The sequence below is a fragment of the Lycorma delicatula genome, chromosome 10 (assembly GCF_047948215.1).
Source record: "Lycorma delicatula isolate Av1 chromosome 10, ASM4794821v1, whole genome shotgun sequence".
Lineage (NCBI taxonomy): Eukaryota > Metazoa > Arthropoda > Insecta > Hemiptera > Fulgoridae > Lycorma > Lycorma delicatula.
Genome location: NC_134464.1, coordinates 123,169,340 through 123,181,216, shown reverse-complemented (window position 1 = coordinate 123,181,216; position 11,877 = coordinate 123,169,340). Strand labels below are relative to the sequence as shown.

The 11,877-nt window shown below is 36.3% G+C and overlaps 1 protein-coding gene across 1 annotated transcript; it reads right to left on the bottom strand.

The window, feature by feature from the left end:
• Nucleotides 1–299: 299 nt before the first annotated feature.
• Nucleotides 300–5,695, bottom strand: LOC142331306 (uncharacterized). The gene is made up of 3 exons (XM_075377105.1): nt 5,302–5,695; nt 3,156–3,358; nt 300–318 (listed from the first exon to the last, which is right to left on the bottom strand). Exons 1-3 carry the CDS (start codon nt 5,422–5,424, stop codon nt 315–317), a joined length of 330 nt encoding a protein of 109 aa, XP_075233220.1. The 5' UTR covers nt 5,425–5,695; the 3' UTR covers nt 300–314.
• Nucleotides 5,696–11,877: the final 6,182 nt, after the last annotated feature.

Sequence of the window (11,877 nt, the reverse complement as noted above, 5' to 3'; positions counted from 1 at the left end):
AAAAGTTGCAAGAAACGCTGTAAAAAGAATTGAAGCTTGTATTCAAGAAGATGGCGGCCACTTCCAACATTTACTATAAATGTAAGGTAATGGATGGTAATAATAAAAATTACATTTACATTTACACATGCCTTTTTATTATTTCAATACCTACCAATATAAGGTTGGGTTGCGTTTTATATGGGACACTCAGTATAAATAAACGTTTGAGCTGATGGTAGTTTTCGTATCTGGGGGATGTGAAAGGCGAAGATATGTCGAAACTTACCGGTAAATCGTGGTACCCATTACAATAGGAAACTTCCTTATGAACTCTACCTAAAACATTAGATTGTAAAAGAATATAATGAAATAAACTATTTTGTAATTTGGAGGGATTTTATCCATTTACAACCTCTTAAAATTGAATAATTCATTCGGTTTGAAAAATAGATACTTTACTTAAAAATTAAAACAATAATTTATTTTTAATTATTAAAGAGCTTTTATTGATTCTAAATAAAAGTCCATTTAAAACTATGAACTCGTTAATAATAAACATCGGACCTTTAATTGTTAAATATCATGTCATTATTTTCAAATTATTTAAATATAAAGTAACGCGTTGGTATTAAAGCGTAAGCTGCCCTATCCTATACGTATTGTATTATAATTTAAATTTGTTTTCATTTGATAATTTATTATAAGAGTATCATTCATTACAAGTGTATTATTCGTATTTTTTTTTTTTAATTTTGTTTTTATAAGATAGGCATTCTTAATATTATTACGTTCTATTAAATGAAATATTTTATCTCTTTAATTTTTAAACGGGAAATGTAATAATATTTTTTATTACTGTAGACCGGAACACTCGTTTATAATTTTATTTGTAATAAGTCAACATTAGAATATAAACAACAAATATACATATGTAACCTTTTACTTCAGGGTTATTAAATTTTTTTCTGTTTAGCCTCCGGAACTACCGTAAGGTATTACTTCAGAGGATGATATGTTGAATAAAAATGAAGTGTAGTTTTGTACAGTCTCAGGTCGACCATTGTGTGGTTATTTGAATTCCAACCACCAAAGAACACTGGTTATCCGCTATCTAGTATTCAAATCCGTAAAAAAAGTTATTCTTGCCTTTGGTAGGATTTGAACCTTAGAACTCTTGACTTCGAAATCAGTTGATTTGCGATGACAAGTTAACCACTAGACCAACCCGGTGGGTTTACCAATTAAGCCTGCTACTCTTCAAGATCTTTCTTTTCCTTTTCCTGTTTAGTCTCCGGTAACTACCGTTTAGATAATACTTCAGAGGATGAATGAGGATGATATGTATGAGTGTGAATGAAGTGTAGTCTTGTACATTCTCAGTTCGACCATAACTGAGATGTGTGGTTAATTGAAACCCAACCACCAAAGAACACCGGTATCCACGATCTAGTATTCAAATCCGTGTAAAAATAGCTGGCTTTACTAGGACTTGAACGCTGGAACTCTCGACTTCCAAATCAGCTGATTTGGGAAGACGCGTTCACCACTAGACCAATCCGGTGGCTTACTCTTCAAGATCTGCGAAATCAAATTGTTACAGCAGTGATTTCAATAACCAGGGGCCAGTTACCAATAAAAATAATTTGGAACCAATTAAAATAATTAACTTATTTATAAATCTCGACTTTTACGTCGATGTAAGAAATAAAGGAACTATTCTGATCGCGAAAAATTTCGGTTTTCAGATTTCAAAGGAAATTTCCATTTGACCATCCCTGAATCCAATTTGACTATTTTCGGCGTTACGTCTGTACGTACGTAGGCGCGTATGTATCTCACATACCTTAAAAAACTATTAGGCGTAGAATCCAAAGCATTTGGATTTTGGAGTTTTTCTTAACTGCAGCAATAAGCCCTCACTGAGAGATTTTCAACGATATATCAAGAAATATGTAATATAATTACATATTATTTTCAGCCAAATAAAATTTTAATTAATGAAATATTTTGCTCTTACAAGGGAAAGGTACATCTGTTCGAATCCGACTTCATTTCCTTTTCTTTTTTTTCTTTTTTTTTTTTTTATAAAAAGTACATAAAATTTAATTTCACTAACAACTTCTGATTTTTTTTTATTGTTATTGAATTATTATTTATTGTAAAACTTTTTTTACAATCAGATGTTAATAATTATTAATAAATCAATATAATTAAATTAAAAAAAAAAAAATTGTAACAAAGATTTCACCAATGCTAAGGAGGGGATAAACAAATGTCCACCTTAAAGTTAAGAAAAACTTCTAATTTAGTCAATACGGCAATGGTTGCATGTGAAAAAAGTTTCACGTGTTCAGCATACAATAAGCCCCATCTTACAATTCCAGCAATATTTTGGTCATCCCTTGCCGTAAGAGTTGGTTATATCAAAAATTGTTTCAGACAAAAGTTTTGGGTAATGTTTACAGGATTAACCTAAAACTTTAAACTGATTTGTGTCTATTAAGGGAGGTATGATTTTTTTGTCTTCTAAACCACATTTTTTTCACCCCCTGGGCAAATGGTTGATTATATCAAAAAACTTTACTTTGATAAGTTTTAGACCCTTACCCAAAGAATAGAAAGAACTATAATTGAATTTGATATTTTACATAATAAGAAAGTTACAGCGATATTTTGTTTTTCTGTTTTTTTTTTTGTTTTTTTTTAGTTTTGGTCATCCCTTGCCGTAAGGAAAGTGAAATATGTATATATAAACTTTTGAGCTGATGGTGGTTTTGGGGTCTGGGGGATGTGAAACATGAGTAAATTTTATGGAAGTCAAATCATGGTACCCATTAGAATAGGTAGCTTTCTTATCAAATCTACCTAAAAGAAGCTATTCTGTTAAAGTAGAAATCTCTGTGAAAGTAATTGAAAAAAATATACTGAATGAAGAAAATAAGCAATAAAGAAAAAAAAGATAAATCTTTAATTTAAAATATATATATATATATATATTTGAGCTGACTACGTAACCTTCCATCTCTCACCACTGTAATGAGTTATTCACAAACTTACGGATTACACCCTCTTCAACTTTCATTAAGCTTCATTTAAGCTCAGTCATAAATGTTAATCACTTTTTTACATTAGAAAAACTAATATATATATATATATTAAAAGTATTATATTACCTTTCTAAAATATTGCTAAATGTAAATTTTTTTAATATCCTTGGAAATTGTTCAGCTGTCCAAATTATTTTATTATCTTTAAACACATTTTCCTTCCAGTTGTTTTGAGCTTCATTAGTGAATTGTTTTTTTATTAACCACGGAACAGAAAATGTACTTTTATGATTGTCATTCCATTCAATCTCTAACAATTCATCAGTTACCTAAAAAATCCAAATAGGTAATAAATTAACTCTGAAACAATCAATTAGTTTTCACAAACAAAATTTAAATATGTTTGTCCAAGATGGTTAAAATGAAAACTATTTAATTTATAAAAATAAGATTTTAATAATTGAGATTGAGATCAAAAGTATACAATCTTCACTAGTGCTGTTCTAACTTAGTATAATCTGTTATTGCTGGTATTAAATTAGGTAATCACAGGCTCAAACTGTTATTAAAAGTCAGTTTGACTTAATTATAGCTTCAAAAATTACATAAACGCTTGTAAACCCTCTACAGCAATATAAGTGAACATTAACTCGTAGATATAAACCAAAAATCCATCAGCATCATTAATTACCTTATTTCTTAGGAGATTAATTCATCACTTATCCTTAAGACTTTTGGGAATATGATATGAATTACTTGTAACAAATGAAAAATAACAAGCCTAACCAGGATTAAAACTGTATGCAATGTGTATTCCACACACATAAGTAAACCTTTTGATGCTAAATCCATATTTACTTAATACCCAGCAATGAGAAAGCAGCACCCGATGTTGAAGATGGTCACAAAGAAAACAAAATAGGTTTCAAAATCGTTAACAATATATTATTTAAAAAGTTTTTTTTATTTAGCCACTTCAAAAGAAAATAGTTTTAAATTAAAATATAACTGTTTATTCCACAAAACTGAGCAATAAAATTACATATATTAATGTTTAAAAAACAATTAACTAGCTCGATTAGTAATAAATTTACTACTTATATATTTCAAAATGTTACAACGTCAACGCATTTTTTTTTTTTATTTTAACTCTGGAGTTTTGTTAAATTCCTTATGGTAGCACTTACTTGCCTTTTATCTGCAAATAAAACTTTCAATAAAACTGCAAATAAAAATTTCTATAAATCTCTTTTATTGAAATTGTAAAAATTAATTCCTATTAACCAAACTGAAATTTATCATGCTAATATAATTACTTTGTATATATATAGAGTACCCACTTACCAACAATTGTGAGTATTGACTACCCAAGCGCTTTCAAATTATTTCTCCATCATCAGGGATTACTTAATAATAATGAATTTTATAGTAGTGCACATAAATTTTTATAAATGGGAATTAAAATGAAAATAACATTTAAAATTATTATATTCATAACAGTTGATTGTCAATAGTTAAGATAAGTCAATGTTATAAGAAAAACACCTTGTCAGTAAAATGTTTAAAACTGTTATGCCAATCAATGAATAATCCAAAAGCACTTGGATAGTCAATACTCATAATTGTTGGTAAGTGGATACTCTATATATAAATTGTATAATACCAACGGTGCCGGATATTAAGAAAATTGAATATAATTACTTTCTGTTCATATCAAAAATAAATTCTTATATTATTGTTTTCCAAAAAATATTACTTACGAAGATTGTTTTTAGGATAAATGAGATGATTCAATTTTTTTCTATTAAGAGTAAAATAATTTTTTTCTGTTAAAAAAACATAATTTTTAAAAAAGTACAATTAAATTGTTTCCCTAAAACATTTCTTCAAAGTTTTACATATCCTAAAATTATTATAATGAAACTTTTATTTTAAGAGGCATGACTACAATAGAAAAAATTTCCTTTATGAAAAATGAGTTATTTTGAAAAAAAATGATTACATCCATTTAATAGGTAAGTTACCCTAAAAAATCAATGTTTGAAAATACAACGGAAAAGAAAGTTTAACAAATTTTTCAATAATCTTTTAAAAGTTATTTTTAATATGATATATTAAAAAGTATGACAAACGTGAAACGGTGGAGGGAATTTATTATTCATTTACAAAAAATATAAAACTAAATCAGATTTTTATATAATCAAGTTTGTCTTATTTTAAAAATAAATATTTTTTATAAAAAATATAAAATAAAATGTAATGTAATACTTACAGATGTTTTTATTGGTACAGTATCAAAATTAAAATTCGTTAAAGTTCGTAATAAGTATCGTTCTAGAATGTGATAATTCGTGAAAACACTTCGGGCATCTACAGTTGTCACGAAGCCAAACATAAGGAAATTTTATTTCTTCTTCATATTTGTCTTGTTTTAAACATACATTACTTTCTGATAAATTAACTGTCCAAATATTTCGCGTTAGCTTAATAAAATCATTAAGTCGGGGAATGTATCTTTTAAACATTCTTTTATATTTGAAAGACTATTAATAAATAGCCAAAATTAATAGGAAAAGATAATAAAAAAGTAAGGCAATAAAATGTTTATCAACTTAATACATATATATTATATACATCACGCTAATATCGCTGGTCGGTAAATAAATTTACTACATAATACTGACATACCCCTCCGTAAGTAGGCTAAGATAGTAAAAAGCAACGTCATACTTTTTTCAGTAATAATTAATCCATAACCTTTACAATTGACATGGAACCATTAAATAAATAAGTCGCTGTTAAAAACCTTTAAAAGAATTGTAAATTGAAAACTCGAGTAAATAAATTTATTAGCCAAATATTCTTTTGACTGTTCATTTTTAATTAGGTTAGGCTAATTACTCTGTTAATGCATTATGTATTACGTAAGTCAAGAATTTAAACCATTATTAAAAATTCTTGTTATACTTATTTTTGGATAAGCGTATCAAACTGTATTTTGTATTTTAAAGTAGTTAAATTTTAAGTATTTGTTAAGTAATTTGTTTATTTGAATTATTGGCGTCCCCACGACCCTAGCCTCTGCAGCTTTTCTTCCCACTACACACTTAGCTGCAGATTACTTTTCACTATGCACGTATACTACACCAGGTACACTACATGAATTACAACATATACATTTACTCGACTATGCAGCAACATCCAACACAGTTTTCTCTTTCACTTACACTTGGTGGTGTTGCGACATCGTACGAAATGCAACCGTAACCCAAGGTGGGAACTATCGTGCCGATGGGTGAATGGCTCTACGTAGTGAGTCTCGAACGATGTCCTCTGGGCACCGGAGCAAACCCAGTTGTATTTAGCTCTAGCTCCAGTACGCGTGCGCCCTGCTGGAGTGGTCTATTTTATCGCCGGTTCTCGTGGGACCAAAATTTCAGTTCCTACAACCAATTCTATGATGGTTGGTGATCCATCTGAAAAAAACACCACTTTAATTCTGGTGAAAAGGCCTCGGTCAGCTTCGTCTGACGAGGAAAGTTTTGCTACAGCCGATGAAGGTGGTGTTAGGTGCAAGAATGTTCGCTTTGTTGTTGTTAAGAATAATCAGGAGGGTGGCTCCCTTCAAAAGGTCTCACCTTTCTTGATTAGTAAATGCATCACAGGGTATTGGTTCTCCGAGGAACATTAAAAAATTACGTGACGAGACAATTCTGGTAGAGACATATAACGACAGAGTCGATCTTTGTTACGTCTGACCAGTATGGGCGGCATAATCGTAAGTACGGCATGCCACAAGACCCTGAATACCAGTCGAGGAGTGATTTTTTTGTCGTGACCTTCTAAAAATGAATTTGAGGGAAATTGCTGATGAACTTATTACTCAAGGTGTTGTAGAGGTGAACCGTATGATGAAACGGCAGAACGGGACAGAAGAACCGACGCCGTCCGTTACTTATACTGACGTTCAGTTTTCCTGTTCCTCCAGAGAGGATTAGAGTGGGTTACCTCTCCGTTCGAGTACGCCAGTTCATTCCCAACCCACGGCGGTGTTTCAGGTGCCAAAGGTACGGTCACACTACAACATCTTGCTCGAGGTCGGAGGTCTGTGCTCGATGTGCTACCGAAGGCCACAGTGACGCTAACTTCGAGGAAAGAGAAAAATGTGCGAACTGCAATGGTTCGCATACGGCTCGCTTCCGAAATTTAAAGAAGAGAAGGCGATTCTCAAGATATGTACTGAGCAGAAACTATCTTTCCCGGCTGCACGCAGGGAGTATAGGAAGATAGTTAACTCACGGAACCTCGTTCAACCTGATGTGTCCTTTGCCACTGCTCCGTCAAAACAGACTGTTTCACCTGTTCATACTCCACAGTGCGGATCCTGCACGGAACTTAAGAAACTCGTTCAGATGCTTTCTGATCAGGTTACTTTGCTTACGGCCACTATTTCCGGGCTGACAAGGATGAGTAAAAAGTCCTGCGTCGCAACAACTGAACCCAGCAGTGTGGTCCGTACAAAAGTTCCTACTCCCAAAGTGCTGCCGACAGCCACTATTTCCGGGCTGACAAGGGTGAGTGAAAAGTCCTGTGTCGCAGTAACTGAATTCAACAGTGTCGTCCATACAAAAGATCCTGCTCCCAACGTGCTGCCGGTACGGGCAGAGGCTACCACAGACGGCGGTAAGCCATCTAACAAGGCCCCCACGAAAGTAACCCGCATGACCACCCCCTCTGGGATGTCAGTAGCGACGTCCCGTTCTCATAAATCTCTTCCGCCGTCACCCCATATACTGGAGGATATGGGGTGATACTGGAGGTTGAGGAACCTCCCGACCCAAAGGCGTCGGAGTTATCTAAGTTGAAGAACACAAAAAAGAAAAATAGACTCACGTACAACTGAATTCTATGTGGTTTCCTGAGTATATTTATTATTATTTATTGTTATTATATTACATATATTTTTTTACTTTATTTTAATTTTATAAACATTATTCAGTGGAATGTTCGGGGTGTACGGTCCCGCATTGCAGATATTGGAGTACTGGCGCAGCTACATGATCCGATTGTCATGTGTTTCCAGGAGACTCATCTTCTGCAACATGACCCAATCGCACTCAGGGGATACTTTTGTGAGAGATTCGACTGTGTAGTGGACGGTAGAGTGGTGGAGATGCTATTTTCATGAGGGATGAGGTATCAGCTACAAGGATTCAGCTGACCACTCTCGTTCCTGCTGTTGCAGTGAAGATCTTTGTCCCCTTCAAGCTGCATATCTGCAATCTATATCTCTCGCCGAACACTGAGTTCAGTGCTCTGGATATCTCAAACCTCCTCGCACAAATACCATCTCCATCATAAATAGTAGGAGACTTCAATGCTCACCATGTTTCTTGGGGCTCGACTTTCTGCTCCACTCGGGGAAATATAATACACAATCTAAAACAGGACTTGGACCTTTGTTTGCTGAATGATGGATCTCATACATTCATGTCTTTATCATCTGGTACTATGTCTAATATCGATCTCTCCATATGCTCGCCGGCTTTACTCCCTCGTGTTGGTTGGTCTGTTTGTGACGATTTTCATGGCAGCGACCATAAACCAATTGTTCTTCGTTTCGGTGGGGACCACGAGATTCGGAGAAGGCCACGGAGGTGGATTGTTGAAAAGACGAATTGGGATGGATATCGTACGGCCTTCCAATCGCAGTGTGACGTCGGTGCGGGCATCCTTGAGCAACTTTCCTCTCTTACGTCCAAAATACTTGAAACTGCCAGCAGATATGTCCCACAAACATCGGGCAATCCTAAACGTCCTTCCGTTCCGTGGTGGAATGATGATTGCAAGTGTGCTATTCGGAATCGACGGCGTGCACTACGCAAATTCAATAATAGACCTACAACTGAACCTCTAGATGTGTACCGCAGAGCTAGAGCGGTGTGCCGTCGGGTCTTCTTGACTGCTAAGAGGAATTCATGAACACCATTTCACATACTACTCCCACATCTAATGTGTGGAGAAAAATCCATGTAATTTTCAGGTCGCCAGGGCATTCTATTCTCGGTCTCGTCGATGAGGGAGAACTCCTTACATCATCTTCGGCTGTAGCAAATGCTTTAGCGAAATCTTTCCATTCGGTGTCTCTCACCTCGTCATATAGTAACGACTTTCAGAGGAACAAAGCACGGATGGCGTTGAATATTGGTGTTTCTGTTGGTGAATTGAACACTCCATTCTTACTTAAAGAATTGTTACACGCACTTCGGAACTCACGTGACACTTCCCCTGGACCAGACAACGTTCGCCTTTGTATGCTTTCGCACCTTCCTGACTCAGCACTACAACATCTTTTGAGTATTTACAATGGTTTATTCTCCGGGCGAGTCTTTCCACCCGACTGGTCAGAAGCATTTATTATACCAGTACTAATGCCTGGCAAAGAGAAAACTGATCCCTTAAGCTACCGCCCTATTTCTTTAACAAGCGTATTGTGTAAAGTAATGGAGAGGATGGTGAACCGCAGGCTTGCATGGTACTTGGAGAAACGTGGCTTTCTTTCTTCGGAGCAGTGTGGTTTCCGACAGGAGAGATCTTCCATTGACCATTTGGTGTCGATAGAGGCAGCCATACAAAACGCCTTCCTAAACCGCCAACACCTCGTTGCTATGTTCTTCGATATAAAAAAGGCGTACGACACGGCCTGGTGACGTGGCATTCTTAACACCCTTAGGAGGTGGGGGATCACTGGCAATATGCTTGCTTTTATCCGGGGATTCTTGAATCACCGGACGTTTCGTGTTGTGTAGACGATTCACTTTCAGACAGTGTCGTCTCGAAAAATGGGGTACCTTAAGGTAGTGTATAAGTGCCACCATGTTTTCTGTGGCCATAAACAGCATTACCGATTGTGTAAAGGCTCCTGTCTCTTGTTGTCTTTTCGTTGATGATTTTGTTATTTACGTTACGAGCCGCTCTACACCCACTGGCGAGCGACTGATACAGAATACTATATTTCGCCTTGAGGCTTGGTCAGGGTCTACTGGTTTTACATTTTCACCCGACAAGACGAAATGTGTAGTCTTTTCTCGGCTACGGAACCCTTCTAATCCACGGGTTTTTCTGAACAGAGAGCTTATTGCTGTCTCTACTTACGTCAGGTTTCTGGGTTTGCTTTTTGATAGCCGTCTTACCTGGGTCACACATATAAGGGAATTGAGGAAAAAGTGCTCCAAACTTTTGGATATGATGCGGGTCCTTAGTAACACCAACTGGGGGGCCGATCGGTCATGTATGTTGCGTTTTTACTACTCCCTTGTTCGTTCCCGTTTGGATTACGGTTGTGTCGCCTATTCTTCAGCTCATCAAACCGTACTTAAGATGCTGAACGGTGTGCATCATTCTTTTCTTCGGCTTGCCACAGGTGCGTTTAGATCGAGTCCTATCGCAAGCTTACTTGTAGACAGTGGCGAGCCATCACTTTGGGATAGACGTGACCAGATTTTGTTGTCTTATTTTGCCCGTCTCAGCGGACAACCGAATCACCCAGCTTTTGACCCAGTTCATAGGGATCCTAATTTGAGGAAATATGAGGACCGTCCACGTTGTACTGCACCTGTGGGTGTCCGTGCATGACGTCTGCTGCAGCGTATGAATGTTGGCACTCTCCCGTTGCTTCCATCATGTCCGTGCTCGTAACCCCCTTGGGGAATAAACCATGTGGATTTTAAGTTTGATCTTACAACGTATGATAAACGATCAACGCCTCCTATTGTTTTCCAGCAGATGTTTCAGTTTCTCCTCACCAAGTCGAACCCAGACGTGGTGGTATACACTGATGGGTCGAAACATGATGGTAACGTTGGTTGTGCTTTTGTTTTCGATGAACAGACTTATATGTTTGGCCTACCCGGTGCTACGAGTGTGTTCACTGCGGAACTACTCGCTGTAGATACGGCTCTAAGTATCGTTGGCCCTAAATATAGGAGCATTCTTATTTGCAGTGACTCGTACAGTGCTCTCCAGGCGTTGGAAAACCTTTATTCCGGACATCCTGTCGTCGTTGGCATTTATGATAAAATCGCTGAGTTAGATAAACGAAACAGGGGGTAGGTTTTTCCTGGATCCCTACCCACGTTGGAATTCTAGGTAACGAGAGGGCAGATTCTGCTGCAAAAGAAGCGTGTATTCAGCCTCCTTTCACCACCCGAGTTACTATCTTTGATTTTATCACATATAAAACAATCACTGCGAGGGAGGTGGCAAAGTGGCTGGACGGCTGCCGTCGATAATAAACTTAGACGGATTAAAGATTCAGTGTTGCCGTAGGGCTCCTCTTGCAGGAACTTTCGACGTGAGGAAGTAGTCCTCTGCCGGTTACGGTTGGGGCATACGAGGATCACGCACGAATACCTAATGTCAGGAGAAGACCCACCCCTGTGCACACGATGCAACTGCCGCATGACTGTGCACCACATTCTCGTGGACTGTGTATGTTATGCGGCGCTGCGTCGTCAGTTTAATATACCCAGCAACATTCGTAATATCTTGTGCAATGATGGCGGGATTTTGGAACGGATGTCCCTCTTTTTACATGGTACTGGGTTACTGCAAAGGATTTAATATGCTCATACATGTTTTTCTGTAAGGAGAGTTTTTTAATAATTTTAACCTTTATTTTCGATTTGATTTTTTAGTTCTATGTGTTTAATTTTACTATCCGGGGAGGGGATTTTTGCACAACCCATCGGAGTTGGGTAAGTTTTTATACTTTCTTTATTCTATTAGTTTAGCTTTTATATTGTATCAACTTTGTCTGTGGTATTAGTTTTGGGTTTTGTTTCGCCTT